The sequence below is a fragment of the Helicoverpa zea genome, chromosome 2 (genome assembly GCF_022581195.2).
Source record: "Helicoverpa zea isolate HzStark_Cry1AcR chromosome 2, ilHelZeax1.1, whole genome shotgun sequence".
NCBI lineage: Eukaryota > Metazoa > Arthropoda > Insecta > Lepidoptera > Noctuidae > Helicoverpa > Helicoverpa zea.
Window position 1 is genome coordinate 7,748,169 of NC_061453.1, and position 27,811 is coordinate 7,775,979.

Consider the following 27,811-nt stretch of genomic DNA (forward strand, 5'->3'; position numbering starts at 1 on the left):
GAGGCGGCTGGTTCAAAACATTTATTCAAACAAGATCAAAAACGCGCGACAGTCGTTTGCGGCGACGCACATCGAATTACGGAAATCTTTTTTTTTTACACTTATCCAGAATAGTAATTCTGTAATTTCGAAAGATAAGTGTGGTGGAATACATCGTTTAGAAATAAATCCAGCAAGTTGAGAGTTCCCTGCGAAAACTTTGGACTTTTTGTCTAAACTTTAACCAGGTAAGTCAATATTTTAAAATTTTTATTTTTTTCTTAAATCACGAGTATTTAAAGTCTTGATATAATATGACAAGGTATTAAATCATTCTAATTAATATTTCAGGAGCATTTTAGGTTTATTTTTTGTAAAATTTTTCATTTATTTTATTAGTTCAAAAAGTAGGGTTTTAACAAAATTGGTGATTAGCACTAAACAAATAGGAAGTATTAGTAAGTATTTATTTAGACCGTAATTACAAGAAAGTACACAACACTCGTTAATTTTCATGATAACTAATTGTTTATTATTTAAAGACAAATTTTGTGTGCGTAAACGTTATTATTTCCACGATTTGATAAATGGGATAAGATAAGATACCGCTACGTAGTTTTGTGTTTTGCTTGGTTAATTATAGCTTTAACAATCCCTATTTTAGGCACTCTTTGTTGTTCTTTAATTTATTAACAAAAACTTATGTGGCATCTCCGCGGCGTGAAGTTCCCCTTGGAAACTATATCTAGAGGTATTATATGTCCTTGCGTTTATATAAGCTTTAAAGTTAAAAGGTATTGTAGCAATCTAAAACGATGTAAGTTTTGTATCAACTTCTTCGTATCTTCCAACCCTCACATTAATTTTTTTTAAGTAAATTTTGACAATTAAGGAGGGACCATTATAAACAAGCCAGTATGGTAGAAGTAGATGGTTTTATTGAATTTGCGTTTCCTCAGTCAGTTAGACCGACATCGGTTTTACTACCGCACCACAGTAAAGACGTTACAAAGTAAATAAAATATGCAGATATAACAATATTTTTACTGTCTGCCTTATCGGTTTTAGTGGATACGTTTTATGAATTTAAGCAATGTTTACATTTCTCCTTGTGTCGTATCGATACAGAGGAAGCTAAATCCAGGTCGTAATCGGCATGAGTTGAAGGGCACTGCACAGATAACACTCACGAATTCCTTATCACGAGGCATTAGGTCCTTTTTCAGAACTTTGTCCAAAATACATTTTGCACACACACATTAAAATTTGACACAAAATTTCCTCACAAAACAGGATTTGTTTCTTATCTCGTGATTCAAGTTCAATACAACGTCGAAGCCAAGTTTCAAAGGAAGTTAATCTCCCATGATTAACATTTAAAGGCACAGACACAAATAAAAATGTTTTGCGAATTCCAATTACACTTAATTAGGTACGTTGTCGAATAATCTTGATCCGGCCATAAAAACAATAATATGGCTCGTTCCACATTTCGATAAATAGCAAATCGAATGACGTAACTTTGAAAAACCTTTCAGGCATGAATTATTGGCCGCAGGTTGACATTGAGACATGAAAATCGTGAGATAATTGACAATACAATACACAATGTCAACAGCCGGTAGTTATCACAGTGGTGCTACGTTGAGCTGTGGCCCAAACTCGCTAAACGATTAGACATGCTAGTAGCAGGAAACTGAACAAGCTTGTCGTTCGTTGACATGAATTATCTACCCATTATTACATAACATGCTTCAACACGTACCAATTTTTCATCATTCCAGTTAAGCAACATTGACATAGTCAGTTAATTTCCCCTCACAAAGAACCTACGGACTCATATTATGAAAAACTGAAAGATAAAAATTCCACTCAATCTACGTTCAGACACAAAACGATAAAAAAATGCAATGACAATGACTTAGCTCGGTCATTTTAGGGATTTCCCAGATTAAAGTCATGATTCTTGACTCTGTCCAGCGGTTGTTTTTATCAGTTTCGTTGATACGAAATAAATTAATGATACTTGCTATTCCCCCTATAATCAACATTACACATTTGAACTTGGGTTTTACCTTCAATATCGCTCAATCTCCATGCAAGAGTCTACAACTTACCGAACTGTTGATGCAATGAAACATGAAAAACCACTAATGAAGGATAATACTAAAAAACAAAAGATAGACGGACAATTAGCTTTTTGTTAGTGTTACTAAAAGATTCCATTAAATTGTTTTTTTTTTCCTAAAGAATACAGCCGCAAAGAACAAGACTGTACTGTGGTAGATACACGGTGGCAATAGTAAAATAAGTGCGAAATTTCTTGTATAACACAAGTTTATCTTAGAAAACTACCTACAGCTTAACATTTCAGTACAAATTAGCGGTGAAAATCCTTTGTTAGTAGTAACTGAACACTGCTGAATTCTTAGGCACCTATTTACTTACCCAATATTAAGTATAGCTTGAAGTTTCAACATTGATATTCATATGTATTGTATTTAGAGTTCACTGTGCTTTTCATATCGGACAACAATAAAATAAAAATCATCTACCTATGTAAAACTTATCTAGTTTCAGCGAATTCGCAATAAAATGTTTACGTGCTGACACTAACATAACTCGCAACGCCATGTTTTGGTTCAAGAATTATAATATCCTTCATCTGGTGAAGTTGTCCTGAGTATTTCTAAAAAAAATTAAATATTCCGGCAGCCGATTTTTGAAATAGGATCTGAAAAAAAAACACCTTGACATTTTTATTTTGTCACATGAATAAACAAAGAGTCGAATAGACCAAACATATGTTACAAACGATGGCCATATGTGTGATACCAGTCGTATAACTGATGGTGACAGCTACTGGCTGCCGATCGGCCGTGGCACGCATGTACAGAACCTCAGTATGTATCATCATTTGACAACTGTGACGAACAGCGTGCAAAACGGCTGAATTCGTCAACGACGTTCACGATCACCGTGGAAAATCATGCTTTTCAAGTGTATCACGCTTCTCTCAGCTCTGCTACTTCATTCATTACAATAATGTGCTAATGGTCGTATTCCTGCATTAAAATTACTAGCAGTTGGTATGTTAAATGATTATACATGGGTAACTTCGTATGGGCGAGACTGATGGTAAACATATTTTAATAAGTTGCTCATTCAGGTAGCATTTGATGAATCACTTAGGTATTTCATTCCAAAAGTAGATTTATGCCTTTACCTATTTCAGTCATTTAACACTAACAGGAAAACGTAACGTAGATACAGACAGCAATTTGAATTTCCCGACTAAAGCAAGCCTCAGTTTATACGTTCGCTCCTAATCATTATTAGTCAGAATCAGTTTATTAGGCCATTGTCTATAAACAGTTGTACTGACGTGTGTGACATGTTTACCTAGTGCCGTGGACCATGTCAATCATCTGGGTTCTTTCGCATCAACACTCGACCGAAACGAGAGACAGCTGTTACCCATACAAATATTTGCTAGAGTTTATCTTTCGGCTTGTAAAGATTATGACTTCATGAGTTACGACATGCTGTATCAATCGAGCTGCCGCCATACAACCTCGTTCATCATTTTATCATAATACAACATACCCGTAAATTTTTCACGGATTATGTCGCTCTAATGCACGAAGTAGTAAAATAAAAAAGTAAATTAGCGATGCAAATTAATGCGGTTCTTTGTGAAGGCAGGGTGCCGGCCGGCAAAATATATTATGGAGAAATGTGGACCGGACTTCCGATTGTATATAAGCTTATATATAAATTACAGGGTACTGAAACGCCTATTATACATTTACCTTGACCTTGCGGATTAAAAATAACAATGCACCTTCTTTTGTTCTCGTAGCTAACCGCTAGTAGATTTTCACTTCTTTTTCAGCGGCAGTTCCAATATTCTTCATGTTTATTTTGTTGTTTGACGTAGATAGTGTTTACACTCATATTGGCTAGATAGATAGATAGCTACTCATCTTATCTCATTACAATTTCCTATCAAAATACGAGTAGGCTTACTCTATAAGTTAGCTTTTTAAGTATCAGATAAAGGAAATAATTGCATAATGCATGTAATTCTAGAATAGCAACTGCCATTGGCTTGTTCGTTTTGCACAATTTTAGTTGTTCATTTAAAAAGAAAATTGCAGATCTTGGCATACCTGATCTATCATTTTGGTATTCAAAGACATTTTGAGCAAATTGCTTGTAGGTACTTAACTAAGCTTTTCAATAAAAAAATATACATAGTTACGAGGAAGACATAGGTACATAGTTGTTAAAAAGAAGGAGAGGAACTTTGTTTATTATCAAAATTATCTGACTATATCCTACAAAGGAAAATTCATGCATAAGCTTGTAATAGTAACAAATAGCAAACAGATATGCAAACTCATTTGTTATTCCACTTAATTGAAACAATGTGAAAGCTTTTTCAATCAATAAAGGCACGTCATATGAAATACATCAAATAAATTAATACCTAACAAGTTGAGTAAACAAATTGCAAAGGTATTTAATCAGTCATCAGAGTTGCGATATAAATCTATGAGGTGTTTATCCTTCATTAGGGCCAAACATTGATAACGCAATAATTGTACGACTTTATAATTAGTTAATTAGAAGTATGTAATTCAATAAACGTCATGGGACCGCAATTAGTTATCACGCGATGGTGACGAGATTAGTTTATATTGAAGCGTAGATACCACCGCCTAGCTTCATTCAGGATATGAAATAAACTATGTACTAAGTTATTAGACTGTCAGATATTCGATACAAATACACCACAAACGTTACACTTGATTGCTTTCGCAGTATTCGAGACCAAACTTAGTTATGATACCTCGTGATAACTGGAATAAATTCCAAGCAATAAGATCAATGCTAGTCGCATTCGATTACAATCAAATCGATATATTCGGTCATCGATTTGGCCATTTCGTATTCAAAAAAATCTTAGGCAAGTATCGAACGGCCATTCCACCAACTAACGACAAGCTTCAAGATGATTCAGTATTTAAACCCGGTTTACGACCAAGGGTAATTGAAGCATAAAATACGTAATAGGCTGTAAACTCAGTTAATTCACCGGATTTATAACTCCGTGTAATCCTAAAAAAAGTCGGATTTTGTTTTGTTTTCTTTCCATTACGAAGATCGTCGCAGCCAATCTGCATTGCATGTGTGACATGCTTTATATTACGTAACTTTAGTTTGATAACGAAGAGTAGTTGAAAATATTCGGTGGCTGACGTCTTTTCTGGACGGGTCACCTGGAATTTCTAAAGTACATTTCGGAAACATCATCCTGTCGATCCTCTTTGTTGATTTGATACCCTAATGTTTAACTGGAGTTAGTTATCCTCGCGTGTCATAGGACCAACTAAAAAAAACGCAAAAATCGGTCGGAACGGAAAGCCCAGTGTTTCGGTTAAGTTGTACCATTTCGTGGAACCTTGACATTGGGCACGGAACCAGTTTGTCGAGCAGTTCAGTAGTCACAAAAAACTCAGCTGGTTAATGAGACTGAATCACACCGACAGTTTTTTTGTATATTGTTGTAATTGCATGTACCTATACACCTACATAGTTAGTATAGTCGACCAAAATACGTGACGGAATCAAAGTTATATTATCAAGTTCAATCCAATTTGAATTTCTATAAATAAAGCCGTGTCATGAATGCACAGGAGGCGGACCTACTCACGAATATTTATTTTTGAGATTTGCATATTATTCTACTCCGATTCCATTTCAACTTTTAATGTAAAAACGGTTTGGTTTAACGTGCAGAACTTGTTTGTTGCGTATTTATTGATGCATCATTCTAAGCAATTTCTTCTCAATTCTTAATTAAGTACATGAATCTACTAATATAAATATAACATAGTTTATTTCATACATATAACATGTAAGAAAAAAACTGCAGCAAGCAACGCATCTTAAAACTTTAACTTTCTAATCTTTTATTAGGCGAAAACGATTTATTAATAAACCTACAGAGCGCTTAATAAGAGTGCTCTCTCTGTTTACTTACCCCTGAAGCCTAACTAAACCTACTTCATTTTTATATAAAGATGTCGAAAAAGAAAACACTTTTATACTGAGCTCATAAAACTAAGCTCGTTAAACAGTAAAGTGATAAAATGTTGCTGATACTGTATGCAATTATTTACTCGGCCACATCTTAAGATAACTTGCTTCACACATATTTGTTATATCCAATACGCGCTATGTGCTTTGACTCACTTTACAAATTGCTACTGCGTTTAGCGCTGAAGAATGTGATTTTCCAAGATAGGTTTTATACGTTTTGTTTATACATTTGTTGTAAGTTGTAACGATGTTAGGACGCGCTATTGCTATTTTCGATTCAGACAGATTAGATAGTTAAGATATCCGGCGGAAGTCACCGAGTAGCTCAATAACAGATAAAAATATCGAACTAATCATATTATTTGATACACTCATTGAAAATAAAAAAGCAACAATATTCGAAACTACTAGAACTTCACAAGTCTATTAAGAACGTGTTAAGGACCGAAAGGCCTGAGGGCACTTACAAAAAGCCGAAATATTTCATTTCTTGTACAAAGGTTTTGTAACAATCAGAGCGTGTCCGAATAAGAAAAAAGTTAATGGATATTGAACTTAGTAGCTCGTCTGTCCTACTCAAACTAGCGCAATCAAACAGAGACGTGAATCTCCGAAATGTTTCTTTTTTTTCTTATAAAATTACCGAGTCATGGGGCCTTACGGAGCGTAACCCCATCTTTTTCCTTCTCAGTTCTCGGGATGCAATTATGGCCGGGCCGGAGCACCACCATTATTATCTCAAAAAGAATCAAAAAACACGCGAGTACGTACGTGGGCACCATAGATAATTGACTCTACCTCGCGGCACCCGCGCTCCAGCTTCACCCAGACTCCCATACCAAATTATGATTATTTAAATGGTAATTATAACACAATTAGAACATCCTCAATACATATCGCCCATCGCACCATAACATTGGTTTTGACGAATAAAAAAATATGTTCACAAGCCGTTGAGCTACTTTAACCACATTCTCATATTTCTTAGAACGTATTTGTACGTTACTCTTCAAATCATTGTGCCGTTTCTAATGGGTTTGACGGGATGGATACCTAAAGGAGATATACCTTATGACAGTCTGTTGACCAAGACCGAAAGAGCGTCTTCTGATATTGTTTCTTATTCTCTAAAGCTATAATTGTTATAGAAGATCACAAAAATGCAGTGTTTTGTGATCTTACTTCTGATTCAATTATATAATGCTACTACCAGCAGAGCCCATACATGATTATATGCTTCAGTGAATATCAGATTTGTTTCTATTTATGCATTATGCAGACAAACATAGGTGTGTGTAAATTGTATTTGCCCACTATCTTATATTTGAGATAGGTACGCGATACGGACGTCATCATTATGCAGGTATATTAATCTTAATATCGTCATATGCAAACAAAAGAAATGATAACAAATATCAGACTCTTAATTCCGGAAAATATTTCGACGAAATAATAAACAATGATTGATTTATTTACGACGACAAAAGCGTGTTATTACCGAAGTAAAAAGAAAATATATATTTCGGTGTAAACCTAAGTCTACAACTTTATCAGCGATAAATTATTTTTTATTTGGGTGTGTCAACTAACTTTCTTGGTTTTACCTATCGTTTATCAAGATTACTTTCCAAATGATTTCAGACGCTTGTGAAATCATTACACATCTACCTAGACGTCGAAAGTGAAGATATAGGATTAGGTACAATTGAACGTCTAACAATGGGAGAGTAATAGCAATAGGCATGATGACAAATTTTTAAATTCCTTTGTATGATGTAGGTATACGTCTATTTTATATGAAAAATTATTAATTTTAAGAAAATGCGAAGTTTTTTTATCAAATTAATTGCATTTTTCTCTGTCCACTTTGAATCCGGCGCGAAAATGCTTGTCAGTGTCATGTCGTCACTTGTGACGTCACGACTGAAATTACAAGACGCAAGTAAACAACGCTCGTGCAATAATTAAGTTTTTTGTGTTATTAAATATGAATTCGAAAGGGCATAGGTGCTGTGGGGTCCCCCAGTGTAAGAACACATCCAAAACAACTCCTGATAAGTTATTTGTGTACGTTCCTCACAATAAAAAAATACGAAACAAGTGGCTTAAACTTGCAAGGCGAGATTCAAAAGCAATATTGCCCAGGGTACTACTTTATTTTTGTGAAGATTACTTTGATGTAAGTTATTACATAGTTCTCTAGATTCTAGCATAGTTTATAATGTAAATAACTATTTCGAGGTTAGGTTTCATCTCTCATTGTTTTTTAATTAAACTAGTATACTTACATGGAAGTTTTAACATTTCTAAATTCAGCTGAACAAAAATCTTTATTTGATGCCAAAAACTTTCCCAGCATTATGATATCAATTCTAGGCAAGTAAGCGCTGTTTGCCTTGATAAATCCGGGCTCCATAACTCGTGTTATAAACAATTAATTAATTAAAAACAAAGATCGCAGTGGAAGTTCACAATAACGAAATGTGACTTTTGCGCGCTTTCGCGCGAGTTGTTTTGAGAAATGACGTCACGAGCTCTGATTGGTGTTCAAGATATCATGGCGGATTGCCTTATTTCGTAATTTTATTTTATAAAAATACATATTAATCACATTATTAATAAAGAAAACAATGCGCGTTTTATATTCCAAGCTTCAAGTTTAATTTAATAAATATATTATTTTAATGATTTTTGATTACTGTCATCATGCCTATTGGTGGCACTGTCTTTCTTGTAGATGCATATCTACTTATATTACAAAAGTAAATTAGTGAACTTGAATAAGATTTAACGTACCAGTAAAGGCACGGTACCAGCTGATTAGCTGTATATTCTTATATCAGTGTATTCTTAAGATCTTTATCCATAACACTTTAGTGGGATGCAAGTCGTGTAGGTCGCAAAATATTATGACCGTAGATCGAGGAAATGAAATAATGAGGGCCATCAATCCTCTGCAGTCTCAGACATCTTCATGATATTCTATGCAAGTGTACGTTCACTGACATGTTGTGTTAAGTTAATTTAAGCCAATCAGGTACTCGGACTTATTTTGCACTTTCAACATTGTTCATTAAACGCGGTATGTAATTGCCCTTAACCTTTGGTAAAGAATTACGAAATTCCAAAAATAGTACCTTTGAGAAAATCTGACCTTGCTATTCATACAACCGGTCATACTAGCCGATGTTTTGGAACTTTCCTCAGTAAACAATTAAGTACCTAATTAATAAGCCTTCATATAAATATCTGAACGCAGGTAAAGGGTATCTGTCACGATGCAAGGTTGTAAGAGCAACGATGCATGAAGCATCAAATTACTTAGGTTGATTATACGGAGTCCTTTCGTCCTACCATCAAGCGACAAGACTTTGTTAAATAGATACATCGATTATCACAAACAAGCAACGTGGAGGCAAAGGAAAAAATAATAAAATGTAGTTTGTTAAATAACAAGAACATTATACAAACGAAGGGTGAACTTGTCACAAAAAGATTTTTGGAGACATTAATAGGTGGTAGGGCGCCAATTCGTACCAACCAGTGTCAGTCTGTCAGATCCTTAAACCCGGAAACTAACAGCCTACCATTGTCATTTGCTTACATTTATTTACTAAAGATATGAGGGGCAGAATCACTGTTTAAATGTTGTTCCAATGTAATTGTGGCATTGAATTATGCGGTCGCTGGTAAACAGCCAAGAAATTGAACAAAATAAAGACATGGAATTGGAAATGAACAATGTTCCTATAACAGTTTTCCTGTATTAAAATTCCAGCTGATTGAACATTACGCAAAGCCCCACCTTCGTGAACTATTATATCTAATAGCTAAACAATAAAATATTTCAACGTTCTTAGAATATTAGAATGGCAGCATGCGGTGTCAGCGGACAGTTACGTTAAACAGGCGCGCCTCGGCGCCTCCCCTGAGGGAAGCCGACGATTACCTCATTGCCATTTGTGGCGTGGATCCATTACTACATCATGCCTATGTTCTTATTCGATATTTAGGTGTGTCTTCGAAATGTACTGTATAATTAAATAAATAATAATGCCGGGACATTTTTCACACACGGTCGGTTAGCCCCACGGTAAGTTATTAATTAACTTGTGTTATGGGTGCTAACACAACTGATAAACTACATATAACTACATATATACATATTTATAAATACATATTATAACACCCAGACCACGGCCAACAAGCATGCTCATCACACAAATGTCGACCGAACCGAGAATCGAACCCGGGACCTCAGGTTCGGCAGTCCGGCATGGTGACCATTGCGTCATCGAGGTCGTGCGTCATCGAGGTCGAATTAATACTAGTGTTCATTTTTATGTTCAATTTACTGTATAATTATGACTATATGATTCATCAAAAATAAGCTTTTTAAACTCTTGAAAACGTGAAGTTCCATATCAGATCTTAAAGTTCTCCGTACGTACAAAATACTTTGTGGTGGAATGGTTGTCTTCACATAAATCCTACACAACATTTTAAATTAATTCATAAAATTAAATGAGTCATGTCAATGGTTGGTTTTTCGGTAAATTCAATTTTGAATGCCACAATCGTAGTTCTAGAAATACAGGCAATTAGAAAGGAACTTTAAAAAACCCAAGTTATCTGTTAGCTGTCGATGACGTATCTTAATATCCCAACATTTGGGCACGGTTTTTACCCGACTGCCAAAGAAGGAGGGTAATGTTTTTCGAGTGTATGTAAGTATGTATGTATGTCTGTTCCTTTGTGACCTCCTGTAGCCTAAACGGCTTGATGGATTTTGATGTATGAGGTATCGTTAGATTTGTCTTGATTACGGGAGTGTCATAGGATACATTTTATCCTAAAAGTCCCACGGGATATTTTTTCTAAATTTCCCTTTAAAAAAATATGTATGCGGTATCATTAGATTCATTTCAATCACGGGAGTAATAATTAATATAGGATACGTTTTTTCTCAAAATTCCCACGGGAACATGTTAATTCTGCGTCAACGCAAAGCAACTCATGCGTTAGCAAGCAAAAAGATAGGGCGTGGCCTGGCATGCGGCGCGCGGCGCGGTGCGGAGGGGGATATGCTCGAGTATACAGCCCGAATGCGGGCACACGCATAAGGGCACACGTCGTTGACGGTCTTCAGCAGTAATGACTCACCTAATTCTTTTTTTCTTCACTACCAACAGTCCAGATTGGCGGTAAATTTATGTTGCGGAGTAACATCACTCGTAATCTAAAGCCAAATGTCGTCGAAATAATTTAAAATGGTACTTACATATACATAGTCTTCTACATCTACAACATTTTCGTTAAATAAAAACAGCTAAAAAGTTATAAATAAAAGAATTATTATTAAAAAAACAAAATACCCGACTGCACACTAAAAAAAGAGTAAAACAAGCCCCACAATAATATTTAATTTATAAATATTGATGGAAAGCATCGCAGGCGGGGACCACCTTGACCGCCACCAACGAAAATTCTGCTAAATGGTGCACAACCGAAATGACTATAAATAAGCCTCTGTTGGTCCCCGCCTGCGATGCTTTCCATCAATATTTATAAATTAAATATTATTGTGGGGCTTGTTTTACTCTTTTTTTAGTGTGCAGTCGGGTATTTTGTTTTTTTAATAATAATTCTTTTTACGCAAAAGAATTTCTAAATGCATATAACTACTTGCGTAGAACATGATCAGCGTTTACGTATTTAGTTTTGGCAATAGGTTCGTTTAGAGTCCTTTATCTAATGCTAGTCATTTTACTACCTATTCAATATTCACATAACGATTTTTCCGACAATTCTTACTTCACAATGGGACTGCTTATTTTTCTGCTGGACGAAATGATTGTAAATTAAACTAAATAAATCTACTTATCTACAGCCATGAGGATCCATCCATCAAAAACCCACATCATTGCGCCGTTTCCACGTGGGTTATGAGTTATAGGACCATTTTGTCAGATTCGTTTAGGAGCATTGTTTCTATTTAGATCTGGGTATAAAAAGAACATGACCTGCTGGACCACTTTGCTCGACCCACGCTGTAATAGTTGTAACTGACAATTGAGGGAAGCGAATTATTGCAGTCGTAGGCGAAGATGGGTTAGCAACCTGAACCACTTAATGTTCATCATAAGAATTGACCAAAATGCTCTCACTGTCAATGGCTACATTGTGCGTAACTTAAAACGATAAATTACGAAACTATACCACTACTTAGTACATAGCAAAGCATCCATTTGTTGTGATTCTTTGAATTAACATGACGCGACCGCATCTGTCTCGATTACCTTCTCATTCCGCCTCAGCCGTATCGGTGTTAAAATCTAGCTTCCCATTACTTGCGGATAATTTAAATATTTATCATTAAAATGATTCATGCAAATGATTACTGCTAGACTATGCAGATAATATTTTCCATTCATTAGCAATTATCGCGTGCCTTTTCTCGCTAATCATTAAAAAAATAATACGATTATTTCCTTTGTTGTAATGTTTTGTATCCGGCGTGTGTCATAGAAATCTTTTTACCATTTAAGCGGGTTTTTCTCATTATAATAGAACCATGTTTTGAACAATTAAGTGGTTCTGATAATGATTGCATGCGGGTAGAGGCCACTGAGTGAGCTGAGTCTGCGCCAAAGACTATTAAGGAAACTCGAAGGCTGCTCAACGCGGACGGCTAACATTTCATCCTCTGGGACAAATTGTCATTGTGAATTAACATTGAATTCCTTGTCAAGGCCAACATATCGGAATTTGTGTAGTACCTACATAACAAATCTATAATGCTTGTAAGTTACCCCAAGGGTAAAATCCTGGAATGGAATGCATAGGAGAATTTGGTCCAATTAAAAGTTCAAACTTACGTAACGGTATGCCATAATGATTTACCGCAGTAAGTATAAGAAATGTGGCCGTGCTTCACTAATTATTGCTAATACCGCGATTATTACATAATCCTTGGCAAAAATTACAATCAAGTTATCACGTTCATCTAAGGTAATAAATAAGAGCATGACGTCGTCGCCCGCTCCGGTAGACGGATTAAAAATAACTTTTTCTTCAAACAAATTCCTTTGTGATAGATAGTAATGCTTTGATATGATAATGTTTACCCAACCGTGACGTATTTATCTCCCAAATCTTTAAGAAATGTAGATAGTGGGATAAGGCCAAGATCATCTCAATATCGAACTGAGAAATCTCTATAAATATATGTTTTATGAAGTGTGCTCTTCGGAAGTGATATTGAAAATTACAAGATCTTTCAAAATCTGAAAATGTCTATTTTCATGGTACTACTTACCTTGATAGCGCATCCTTCAGCAGACTTGGGTCTAACTCTAAAATTAGGTAGTTTGAAAGTGCTCTACATCCTACCATTATTGTTTATTTTAGTTTGTGTTTAGTCGTAAGCAAGACACACAAACAATAATGTTAAGGTTTACGATCTTGGCTTGGTAGCTGCGTGCCGGAGTCAGTGTCGGTTTCACACAAATCGTAAACTTATGCATTACTGCGTGCACTTGTTGGCAGACCATCCTGTGACAATAATATTTAAATCAAATGTATTGCTATACATTTTCAACAAAGGATTTTCCTATACTATGCACAAAACATTAGTTTTATCTAGCGATTCATAATATGTTTTGTTTGGAAAATAACTTTACTTACAATAAATACTGTGATTTATTATAAGGAACTAGACTTTGATGTGCAGACAGAATGTATCTACCTACCTAAGTTTTTCCCCAAACAGATTTTAAAAAATAACATAAAAGCTAGCCTAGCTTAGACTTTTTCAAAATAGAAAGGACGCTTGATGCATGTATTTAACACAGATACTTAACGGATCACTGCATAAAAAGTAGAATCTTTTTTGTATGTTCACTCGGTCTCATATCGGGAATTTCTCCAGTGCATCGTAGGTCAGTGACCCTTGTTTGAGTAAAGGAACTTATTTGACGCCTGCACGACGGTAATTTAACTGTGGTTGTCAAAAACCTGTTATGATATTCATCTTGACGGCTTCTACTCTCTAGATATAAGTGCCTCAAGTTACCACCTCAAGTTTTGAGAAAAAACGTGGAATTTATACTATAAAAACGATTGTTGTCATTGTTCGATTGTTGTGATGATAGGTACATGTAAAGTAGCGAGCCACTGGAACAAAGTAACCCTGACCATGACAAAAACAAACTAGTGCTGTAGCATTTATTTTAGTAAGAGCCACCCAACTTTTACGACCACCGTCAATCACTAACTTATCAACGACGACCGTCCGAATGATTAATGATCGATTTGGAATTTCGACTATAATCGATACCAACCTAGAATTATAATCAGGCTCGAAACATTTGGCAATCATAACCGATTACGAACCTATTATGATAAAATGGCTATTTTGTATTAGCGCCTACAAAGTACGTAACGTGTAAGGTATGTCCATTCTTAAGAATTCGTATGGGGAATGTCAATGAAATGTTTAAAGGCAAATCGAATTCTGAACACGGTATGAATACGAAGACACTCGGTAATGTGGCCTTACTAACTTAACTGTGTAATAATAGGAAGCTGAGTGAAATTACAATGAGGTACCTATTAGTTCTATTACTAATTAATTAGCTTGCAACTTATGTGTGACGAATGATCTAACGAACTATGCGGCTGCTTTATTGCAATGCATATTTATTGTTCAGGTGAGCTCACGATTTACGTTTCATATTAGGTTTATTATATTTATAGGTATGTACTTAAGACAGGAAAAAGCTGAGGTAACCGTACTACTCAGTATTGCAATTGATAAACCTTTTACCTCATTAAAACATCCTTAACTTTGCAAATAGAGTAAATCATTTGTTTTCAATTTAGTAAAACCATCACGATTAATTAACAGGCAACTAATTTAAAGAGGTAAAATCATGAGCATGCGTATTAATGAGTAGTCATTGCAATTTGCCTTTAATTTTAACAGACACAAACGGCCGGTCGTTATAACACTTAGGATATTTTTATCCTGAAAATAGCATGTGTGCACCATTAAAATGTTTTATCGTTGCATAATTTAGTAAAGGTTCTTGAGATAGTTAACTTTGCGATAACGATAATTTTTGATTGGATTAACTTCCTGAGCTAATGATACTACAGCACTTAAGTTGTCTGATAATATTCTGTTTGCCGCACCCAAATACCGACAACCAATGAACTATATCAATGTTAATATAAAATTGCACTCACACCTTCTAGATTCATTTATGTATTATGGTATTATATAAAAAAATTTTTTAAATTGAAACGAATACAATACCCCTACATAAAAACAGTCGGTGTAAAGTCTGGGTCTTATCAGCATTACTTCTATAATATATGTATATGAATAAGGTAAAACAATACGAAGAATAACGTAAATAACAGTGACACACATAATTGTAAGTTATCTTAAATATATAAAGTGTCACATTCCACCGGCTCACCCTGACCTCATTCAGTTTCCAGTAGCCTTTCCAGTAAACACTTATCACTCGATCGCTACATAATTATCCTGTTTTCATGGTGATTTACAAAAGTAATTAATCCTTTACTAGGTACTACTTGTACGTAAGACAAAGACAAAAATGAATTGTACTAACTAGGTTTATTAATGTTTGTGTGTAACGTGTAACTTAGTTCTGTGTTCAAATCGTCTCAGGATTTATTTTTTCACTAGTATCCTTGCATTCTTTATAAAAGATAAACTGCCATTATAAATACATGCTGTTTACCTAACGATTTCGTGACAAAGAAAGCTTGCCATTCGTTACGTCGCTCCAAAGGAAATTAATTGAAAGCTGCAGAAAGTTACCTTTTTTAATGGTAGCCTTGAACCTCGAATAACTAATGTCTTTGGCCGTGTCAATACAATAAGCTGACATGTCAGGTCGTTATAACCACAGTGTTTTATTTACTACTAATATATTTTAGATACCATCATAATAATAGTTTTCGGGTTTGGGAAATCAAGGTCGGACGCACCTACTCAAAAATCATCCATAATTTCCCACTGAGTAACGGAAAAACACATACTATCATTTATTTTATAGAATAATCTTAAATCAATTTATTTTGACGTCGAAAAAATATTTCAGCTGTTGTCAGACTACTGTAATAATACCTATCTTCTACTACAGCCATTAGGGGGTAAATAGTTAGTAAATACATTTAGGCCTATAAGCTTCTTGGGTAAATATTGCCAACCATCAGCAAATCGAAGGGTCCTGACAAAGTCTTGATTTATAGACATGATTTTTGTTATACGATGAATTAGACTTTACGTCACCAACATTGCCGTATCATTTCAACGATTCGATCATCAATAAAAATAATTTCTAATGGATAATTAATATTTATCAATCGATACTTACACATTTTTACGTTTCCTGCGGAAGTATTCGCAAAATTTAATCCACCATACACAGTCATCAATGGATTGAATAAAGGACTTCAACCTTTAAATTCAAACCACGGTTGATCAATAGTAGCGATTTTTATGCACTCTGCCTTTGCGGAAGTGGATATTGTATAGTTTGTAACCAAAGTTATAAATGAAATAAAGTGTTAGTAGATATATGTACCGGTTTAGTATGAGTTAGCTGCAACAAGTCACGTACCAAGGGTCCAGAATTTTACCTAGCAGGAATATAAAAATACTTAGCATCCACGAAATTCTTATGTCTAACAGTTCAGATTCCCATGAACGTCGAGAGTACTGTATAATGTACCTTATATTTAGGTATACAGAAGATTTGTCACGGAGTTTTTCGTCCAACACTTGAAGTAACGGTTGTCTGCTAAGAAACTTGTCACTTCCGCATCCTTGCACAAACTTGTAAAGTAGACCTTAGCGTATTCGCACTAACTAAGCCACCGGGGAATACGCAGACATGTCCTGTGTAACTGATCATTAAGTTCACACCTATATACCATGCCATCCAGATGCCACTCGAAATATTGACCAAATAGTTCCGTTTGTGTAGGTGAATCTAGAATATTTTAACGTGCCATTATATTTACTAGGTACCCCAGCCTATTTTGTGGGAAACTGACCATGACCACCAATGCGGCTAATGCAGCATTGTAACTCTTCCTGTCGGTCCAGAAACAATGATGGCTACTGCCCCATGTTCACCGGGACCGCCATTAACACTGACAATGGTAGTACAAAGTATTACCATAGTAATCAATGCGTGACGCTATGGTAAATAATTATTAACACCTGCACGCAGTTGTCCGTGGATCCAGCCTAGCGTAAACACAATCTCTGTTAATTAGAATATGGATATATTCCATTCGATACGCGGTATTTAAATACGCATAGAGTAATAGGTACAGGGCTAAACAACGGTAGCTAATCGAGTTACTGTTGTATCGATAAGATAAATAAATAATTCTTTTGGAGCCTACTTATATCATACTAGACCCATGAATCCATAAAATGGCAGTCAGTTAAAAGTCTGCTCTGCAGCACCTTTGCAAAATTAAATTGCTTGTGCTTGCTAGGCCTTTTAATCTAAGAGAGTCAATGCATGTTAGAACAGGAAAAATAGGACAGATCCATTTCGTTGGTTTAAACATAGCTTTCAGTAACTTCGTGTACAGTGCAAGTCGTAAAACTTGAAGCGAATGGGTTCAATATTGATTTGTTCATTCAACATGGTTCATGATTTTACTTTATACGCAGTAGCTACACCAGTGCAATCAATAGGCGTGTTGCCAAATATACTAAAAAGAATAATGATGTGTAAAATGTTACACGTGACCAGCACATAAAATTAAATAAGTAGGTGTAGCAATTTTGAATCTCACCAAACCACCGAATCCATTATCTACTCAACAATATAATTATCGGGGTTGTACAAATAAATAAGCCTAACAACGCCTTATGAGGTAGTCACAAACTCCAATAGAGACGCAGCGACTCACTGTTATCACAAAGTATTAACACACTCACGATAGCTAAATCTCAATCTAGTTCAAACACGGGCTACCTCTTGTTAAAACATATATTATGAAATGGGCAGACTGACAAAATGATAACATGTTTCAATGATTTAGTTGTGATTGTTTAACACCTAAATTCATTGCTACTTAGGTACTATCTCCGTACTTCAGTCAAAACTTATTCGTGATGCTATAAATCAGACAAAACCATATCTCAAAGTGCTATTTATAAATATTTAAAACAGGAAACATGATAATAATCTGGTAATAACTTATTTTCCAAGAAGCAGACAATATAAGACGGCTGGAGGTTACTGAATGCACAAACGCATTAAATTACTGAGTACAGATATCTATACGTGTACTTTTGCGCCCTTTAAGAGCTGACATCAGGCTTTTATGGCAAATAATTACTCAGTGGTGCGGTCATGGTAAACGGCATAGACCTTGCGACTGCTTGCACACACCCGAAGGAATTATGGATTACTGCCAAGGTCTCAAACTACCTTATGCATATCTTACGCTAAACAGTTTTCAAAACAAATGCAATTCAGGGAATCCAATACCCACCCTAGGTATTCTCAAGAAACAAGGAAAACTGACGATGTTTATAACCATTATCCATATTACGAGAATTAAATAGCACTTAGGCTCCAATTAAATGTTGTTTTTCATGAAATAAATGGAATATATAAAATATATTGTTTACCTAAGCTTTCAAAAAACAATTAATATTATTAAAAACATTCCTGTGTAAAGATTGCAAATTACGGGAACGAATGACATCAACCAGGTACCTACCAACATTGCGTTTATGTGCAATAATTACTATATTGTCAGGAAATACATAAACAAGTTCATTATTCCACAAAACGATGACGTTAATGACTGTAATTAAAAATATTCAGTGAAGTTCACCGACAAAAGTCATCGGAGCTTTATCTGGTATCCGGCGCTTTCCCAATTTCCTGTGAATTGTTCCGTTGAGCCAGTGACAGTAGCAGCAACGACTGGACCATTCACCCTATAGTTAATTAGTATAATTTGCGTCCGGTCATCACATGAACCATTTCCCTACTATACTATTACACACCTACACAGAACTATAAGTTATTAGGTACCGAACCACTGCGCACTGGTCCCTTTACCACTTCCATTGTTTGAAAATGTTAATCACCGAACAGTGAACGTTATCAGATCTAGTAAACTAGCGATGCGTATCGCAACCTTTGGAAAAAGGCCGTGTTTTGAACAAAAACTCGCCTATACGGAGTATCATAATTCTACTGCTTCTAAAATGTTATTAGTCGGTCATAATACTCTTTTGTGAAGCTGAATAAGTAATTATGTTTTCCATTTATTTCCATTTGCAGGGTACCTTTTACCTAATAGGTAAGAACTAAGTTAGATCGCAAAATGTTTGCAAACACGCGATAGTCAGACACGCATCAGTCTCCGTGTAAACTTAATCTTGTGCTTATTTATAAATCTGTGTTTATATGTATTGAGAAAGTATAGCATGTTTTTGTTTTGTTTGCAGAGCCATGGGTGAACTAGGAGCGAAGTTGGGGCTTGATGAGCTGACTGGTGGAGCGGCCGGCATCAGCAGGGCTCTCCTCGCTGAGTTTATTGGTAAGGAAAATAAATATTCCTAGATAAAAACACAAATTAAATTATTTCATACGTGTTATTTGTAGTAGCCAAGTCGTGTATCGTGCGAGAATAAGCCATTAAAGCAACATATAGTTATCGAATTAATTGCAGAAGCAACACATTATCGTTTCAACAGATGTAATCACAGTTTTTCTATGAAAAATACACCTAACTAGGAATGATAAAATTCCACATTGTGTCGACAACGATCACCTTAAACGGAGACATCTAACAGCCCTAATAGGTGACATCAGTGGACACTTGGCGAGGCTGCATACCGAACCGAGTTGTGTCATACAATACAATGAATATCGTAAATAACGACAATTTTATTAAAATACCAGTCTCTTTTGGGCATGGCTTACATAACACGAAATGCAAAAAATATTCCATGCAAACTTATGAAGAAACAAAGGAAAACAAGTTCAAACATACGTGGATTATCTCAATAAACCGGATTACTTTGATTCGCATTGTTTCTTGATATAAAACAACTCTATCTTAATTGCTATAAATGATGAAATGTACAGATACTATGTAACTAGACTGCTGGAAAACATATTCAAGGCTATCTGAGAAAAATGTAAGAGTAATGATAGTTAAAGCCTGGTACCAATATCTTTCCAATATGCTACTATCATCGAAAAAGTTGCTTTTAATCAGAACAACTACTTCAATAAGGAGAACTGAATCAACAGTATCGAGGTATCAGAGGGCGGTTTACATCATTTTATTTTATGAAGGCGTTAACTTATAGTCATTGTATTTCTGATGATATTGTGCCCATTTAACTACACAATATTCATTCTAAACCGCAATGGTTGTAATGATCATATTACCAGTTCTAATCTTAAGGATAATTCATATTCCCTGTCTTTCCTGAATTACCTATACCTTTGTCTGTAATATATTATTGTTACACAGGTAACCTATTACTGAACCTGTTTGGTTGCGGTGCGTGCATCAACATCTCGCAAGGAACCAACGCTGCACCAGACATCGTGCTCATCGCCCTTGCCTTCGGTCTAGCGGTCTACGCCAGTGTCTCGGTACGTACCCGTGGCCCCACTCTGATCACAATTGCATTTAAAGTTTCTGCTCTTGCCCTAAAGAAACTTATTACTTTAAACTCGTAACATAGAGTGGACAAAAGCGTGCTCTTACACTCTATCTTACTTCTCTACACGATATCTTCGAGATATTATTGCAAAACCTGACCAATAATCTTCAGCATGAGCTTCAGTTAAAGTCTAAAGGCCATTCCTATCTTTTTTCCAACAGGCGATAGGTCACATCTCAGGCGGTCACATCAACCCAGCAGTAACGTTAGGTCTCGCATCAGCTGGTCGCGTGAAGCCTGCTCGCGCGGTACTATACATCATCGCGCAATGCGCCGGTGCTGCTGCCGGCTCGGGCTTGCTGAAGGCGCTGACTCCTGAGCGCGCGGCCGGCAAGCTCGGTGTCACCGGCCTCGGGACCGACGTCACTCAGCTGCAAGGCTTCGGCATCGAGTTCTTCCTTGGATTTGTGCTTATCTTCGTCGTTTGTGGGGTGAGTGAGCTTCGACATTTATTTGAGCAAGTTAGTACCTATAAAATATTAGGTAACACTTCTATAAGAATTAAGAAACAAAAAAAGAAATTCCTTGTAGATTGTCTTTTATAATAAAAAGTAAATTAGCAAGTAACACATACTTCCCATGAGTTAATCAATAGTGTATATGGATGACGTGACCTGAGGAGGCAAATTGTAACCTAAAACTCAAAAAATGGCCAAAAAACACCAACGGAAACACCCACAGCAATGAGAGATGGAGGACACACGAACGATGACTAAATAATATTACAAACTAGATTAAAAATAAATATGTGATAATAATTTAATAGGTTGCTAGAGACACGGTAAAGATATATATTTAAACTGTGCCAGAGATATCACTGGCTTTCCGGTACTATCGGAACTGGCAGACAAAATTATTATTTTCCCGTAAGAACAGTAGATCCTTTGCCTAGGTAGGTACATCAAAAAGGCAATAAACAATTACAGTACCTACTCAGAATTACTACAATATAATGACTACCAAGATTACTAAGATTAGATATAAAAATATCGTAAGCAGAATCCTAAGGTAACGCCTAAAAATAAATATGATCTTTTGTCATTCACGACATAATTAAACTCAGTTCCGATCGCTGCAACGAGTTATTTATGAGTGACTGTCACGCTATGGAACTAAGCAAATGCGGAATTCAAATTTCCTAAACATTCTTGCTTTTTGCAAATTTTTGACGGAATACCAGGTGCTGGGCGAATATTTTTAGAAGCAATTCCTTCACAATGAAAAATTCTCTACGCTTCGCTCTGCCTAACATTGCTACTATCGAGGCCAATAAGTTACCAATCTGAGTCCCAAATCCACATACAAATGGCCCAATTGATAAGATATATAGTTAATCATAGTTATGTAGAATCATTAAAGCGTAAAATTATAGCTAATGTAGGCAGCATTAGCCATAACTTTACTTTTTAATTTACGTAATGATGCCATGAAATAATTGTCAAACGAATCTCGCGTTGTCAGAGGTCGCATCAGTCGTTCCGTGACACAAAGTTATTAGCGGAAACGTGCGGCAATCTGCCTTTTTGTAATGAAATATTTAAACAGTTTGTATTCTATAGTTACACAAAGGAAAAATACGTCTATTCGCAAAATAAATCACAAAACAATAACTACTTCGTGCTGTAAGATTATTAGCTTTGTTTTATGACATACGCGATTCTTCACGAATATGACGATTTTGAGTCCTCAATCGGAACCTATCCACATCTTACTTATCCAGAATAACCAAAACTCAAGCAAGTATATGAAAACTCATTCTTACAAAACGAATAATCGGTATTTGAGACCGTTTTAATATTTTATGTTATGGTCAAATTCTGCAAATATCTACTGAGTAGACTAGATACATAAGCATACGTAAGAAATTGAGCAGAAATGAGACGTACAGTTATAATAATCGTCCTGTTTATCACAAATCACAAGACTTGAAAACAATTAATGACAGATAACGATTGGAAATAAACTAAGATGCAGACATGCATTATTTAACTTCTAAGTATTCCCCGATGACTCGCTTGCTTACATCGACTAACCACGAAAGGATATAAGGTATTTATCTTTACGTATAATTTAAATATTAATGCCTTCGTGATCTGGTTGAGGTAGGATTGTAATAATTCAATGTCGCTTCAGTAAATAACCAGTGTGTCCTTACAACGCCTCTTGTGCTATAATTATACGCGGCTAATACCGATATGACCAATGACATTGGGCTGCTTAGCTCTTCGTGTAGTAAATCATTCAGGTTTTGAAAAATTACATTAGCGATTGTGTGTATCAGGCATGACAAAAAGTATTGTGAAAAAATGAATCGGCATTGCAAGTGGTCCCATTTGGAGGATAATACAGTTCCGCATAAATTCTGATTTATTCAATTTGGGAATTGCTAATCCTGATTCACCGTCTAAACTTTAGATTTCAATGAAGCAAATGCAATATTTTCTTATAAAGTTTAGTTCTATGAAACATCGAAATAAATGTTAAGTAAGCTTGGTTTAACAGTCTGAACATAATTCGATACACAAACATCTTAAAGCATTGGGAAAGACATTGGATACCTATTTTTACAAAAGCATCTTTAGACATAGAAAGTGAGTGGAACCTTAGAAACAGTCAATTAATTATGTTTAAGGTAAACTTAATTACCGTTTCCACTGAAACGCCTATAATTAACTTTATGATTAACGAGGAAAAAATAAGAAATAGGTAGTTTGCCCAAGATCGGTATCTCCAACAGCTTTGTCGTAAAGAAATGAACGATTACTTATAGTACGCCTACGCCTTTACACAATTCAAAGACTACAATTAAACAAAACTTCGCAAGATTATCGTGTAGATTCCTAAAAACGCAGACAAAACCCTGCAAAGTAGGCAACGTTGCGTGACGGAACACAGTATTTTATTCGCGAAATAGTACGCAACAATCTGCTACATATTAACATAATCAATATTATAACGCAACTGGGTGGTTTTTATTTCATTTTGATATTCAGATGGGCATCGTATCATAACAGAAATGCAGCAAACGTGGACGCGATGAAAAAAGAAAGTTTCAACGTTCAATTGTTTCCTATCTCTCTCGAGCGAGTTGGAGACCACTCCAAGAAACTGGTTCCTTGACTTTTAGAAGATGAGTCGACAATTTGTCACTACCTACGCAAAGCAAAACAAAAAAAAATATTCTCCTAATATACTACTTCTTGCTTATAAAAATGTAGCTTTCAACAGTGCACTTAGTTTTAATGGATTATAATGGATAGACCTCAACTTAAGGAATAGACACAAACATTAACAATTTTTAGAAATAATTTAAGCCAACCTCCCCGAATTATGGTAATTCGATATTACCAATAGTACGAAGTCAAATAGTCACCTACCTAAACAATTAGAACGTTACGTTTAAAAAATAACAGAGGTCTAATTTCGTTTAGGTGAGAAGGACATATCGCAGTAGGTAGTTCATATAAATAGCATTCATTATAGGCACCTGAGTACTTGTATTTCAGTGTGACTTAAATATGTGAGCAAATTGTATTTATGTTCACAAACAGGGGCATATTGAATAATTTGCGTTATCTCTACGTGCTTGCAACGAATTGTTATTTTTATACTACTTTACGCTTCTTTTTTATAACAGTGCATGTTAAACTAAAGATACGTTTTAGAAACGAGCTTTGCCGAGTGCACGAGCCGCAGATGCACTGCTGGTTTGTATGTATTTGCCGTCAGTTGCAGTCGGCAGCTCGTTTCCAAAACGTACCTTTGATATATGAAGTTAACAATGTCGAATGGTAAGGAAACCCGTTACTTTATAATAAGTTCGAGCTCTGTCTGTAAAACAAAACTACTTAATGGCTTATTTCATGCTCCGTTGGCGTTGATTGATTTCTGGTTTTTGAACAATTACTTACGGTTATTTGTGTGGATACCAGTTACTATATTCTATAGGTATATACGTAGGCTATTTTGAAGATAAAAAAAATGAAGAAATATTAAAATATTTTGATTCTGATTTTCAATTTTATTAGTCTCTACCTACGTAATATAATGTCCACCCCTTAACAACATCCAAGCTCATTACTGTCTTTATGTTTGCGCATAACGTGGGCCGTAGGCCATTGGAAACCATAAACGTTTCTGTATTTAGGTATTCACCTACTTAACATTTACACGAGTAGTTGGTAATAAGTACTTGGCTTAGCTTGGACAATGTAAACAACATTAATCATAACAATAAATCGATCATTTTCACATTTAAGTGTTTCTGAAAGATTTATTTTACACCCACTTCGTCGGCGATTCAAAAGTGACAATTACCTAATACATTATTATTATACCTATATTATGTATTTTTATTATCTTTAGATGGTAAATAAAAATATCTGTATAAAGTGCTAATCTTTGTCAGAGGCCAGTATCGCCATCTGTTGTCCAGTAGCAACACTAAAGAGGTCACGTTTTAAAGGCGTAGAGAATAAATTGTTTTAACATTGTCTTTGTCCATAGGTATGCGACCCGAACAAGCCGGATAGCAAAGCCACAGCTCCCCTCGCTATTGGATTGACAGTGACGCTGGGTCACTTACTCGCAGTAGACTACACCGGCTCTGCAATGAACCCTGCCCGCTCCTTCGGCTCTGCTCTCGTCGCTAACGAATGGGCTGACCATTGGGTAAGGAATATTGCCGCACAAGAATTTGTTAACCACTTAAAAAAACATAGCTAAAATCAGCAGCAAATTCATACTCCATATTATTGAAGTTTGGATTGTTCTTGACACCCAATCCATACTTCATAATTCTCAAAGTCCCTTAAAGGTGACTCAGCTAATCTTTCTAGAAGGTTCTATAATAATTGACACATTGGTACAGGTCTACTGGGCGGGCCCGATCGCTGGCGGCATCGCGGCCGCGTTGTTGTACGTGCATGGCTTCTCCGCACCGCCCGTCGAGACCCCACCCCGCTACCGTGCCGTTGCCGGAGACGAGAAGGAGGTAAGCTATGAGCTCGATAACTTTACTTGCTGTAAAAATCTGGACTGTGTAATTAGTTCCAAATATAGACACATGACGCTAGATTCGTCGACATTTTTGATGGGGACTGAAAGGTTGTCGAATGGAGACCACGAACTACCAATACAGCAGCGGACAAGGTTGTCGGATGATAGACAAAAGTCGCAAATCGGCACTGGACTCTAACCACTTTCAATCGGTACTTTTGGAAATCAATGGGGGAAGGCATATGTTCAGCAGTGGATGTCCTATGGCCTACGACTGATAAGATCATAGTGATATTTTTAAGCTTCTGACTAATCTAATAGTTGATAGTTAATAAAGTACATTGCCCTCACAAGCGCACTGGACGCCTAGCCCCAACCGCTTGGACAGTGGAACAAAGCGTAAGTAACCAAGCGTGAGCATGATTACCCACACTCCATCAATGTATTCAACGCCACCTGTTCAACACTGTCTCTGCTTGATGAACTTTAATGATTGTGTGTTCTTGTTATTCCTACTTTGCCCACTCCAACAACAGGGTGGTTTTATATAGGTATGTATAAGTAGAATATGTCAATTGCATCATCAATTGTATGACTAATATTGTTTGTATATGTTTAGCTGAAGCGGTTGGACGGTAAAGGCGACGACATGGCTTGAGAGCGGCGGCCGGCCCCCGCGGCCGGGCTGTCGGTGCCGCGCGACACGCGGCCCGGGCCCACTCCCCTCACCAACACCACCTACCTACTAATACAAAACAAACGACAGCTTTAAGTGTTCAAAAGCTGAACTATTACTATAGTGACCACTTTGAAGACCTCTAATGATAGCGAACAAATAATAATAAGAAATCTAATATTTGGAATCTTATTTCACGCATCCGATAAGTTGCACAAGTCTCGTGGCCATTCGCGTTACTCAGCAGAGTACATCGTGGAGTGGACTAGTGCTAGAGACCTGTTTATATTAAACCCTCAACCACACGACCAGTTATAGTGCCCATAGTTATAAACATTGTAAATATCTTTACATCATATTTATGCAACCATATTAAGCTTAATCTTCTCAATAATTCAGTGACATCACATTTTGATATCCGCCCCATATTTTAAAATTAAGTTTGACGTTTTCATGTTTGAAGTTGACTCTAATTAAAATTTTATACTATTTGATATTTGAGATTATATATCTTTTTAAAATTTATGCATACTTAGACGCGAGGGAGCATAATTATAAATCTTTCGAAAAATCTCACTCTGTGTAGCTCCCTTGTTTAGTGTAGCTTAAAATAATACGTAAGTGTATAATTAAAATTATATCTGTTTTACCGCACATCGACTTACATTCGCTTTTCATTGTACTGTAATGCTGAAGAGCCTAGAAGTGCATAAATGTGTAATGTAAGTCTTTGTGTCAAAACGAATATGAATATATAGTACATAAGTAGAACCTAACGAGTTTCAAACCGAAGTGTTCAAAAATATACCAACTTGAGATATTGAATGAAATTATTTTGTAACTGATTTGTGCGAATGTCAAATTAATAGATAGGCATTTTAATATAATTATGAATGTAAACGTTTTGTCTTGATAATTTATGATAAATAAATATGATATTATTTTATTCGAGTGTTTTATTTTCGTATATGATTTTACCTTTCAAATTATTATAAATGCATTCTTCACCTATTTCAACAAGAGAAGCCTTTCAAAGTCCAGAAGACCACTGAACCACTATAACATATAAAAGAGAAACGAAGGTGAATCATAATAAAAACAATAGTGGTTAATTATAATAAAACACGCAAGTATAATAAAAGATTTTATAATCTAATCATTGATTATGTATATTACCTACTTGATTTTAGTACAAATAAAGTATTTACATTTTACAATTTATAGAACTTAATTGGTAAAGCACATAAGGGCCGCCTTTACACTTGTAAATTTTACTCACTTAAGTAGTT

The 27,811-nt window shown here is 35.7% G+C and overlaps 2 protein-coding genes across 2 annotated transcripts in view; one reads left to right on the forward strand and one right to left on the reverse strand.

Moving 5' to 3' along the window:
• The window catches only part of LOC124639869 (multiple C2 and transmembrane domain-containing protein-like), a 30,391-nt gene extending 22,528 nt beyond the window's left edge, over positions 1–7,863 (reverse strand). The window contains exon 1 of the mRNA XM_047177394.1: positions 7,826–7,863. The gene's annotated coding sequence lies outside the window, so the exon portion shown is untranslated. The remainder of the gene's footprint in view (positions 1–7,825) is intronic.
• On the forward strand, positions 9–27,468 carry LOC124639941 (aquaporin AQPAe.a). Its single transcript, XM_047177461.1, has 7 exons — positions 9–227; positions 19,616–19,707; positions 20,653–20,777; positions 21,010–21,279; positions 25,355–25,519; positions 25,719–25,841; positions 26,466–27,468. The coding sequence occupies exons 2-7, from the start codon at positions 19,620–19,622 to the stop codon at positions 26,502–26,504; spliced, it is 810 nt and encodes a 269-aa protein (XP_047033417.1). The 5' UTR covers positions 9–227; positions 19,616–19,619; the 3' UTR covers positions 26,505–27,468.
• Positions 27,469–27,811: the final 343 nt, after the last annotated feature.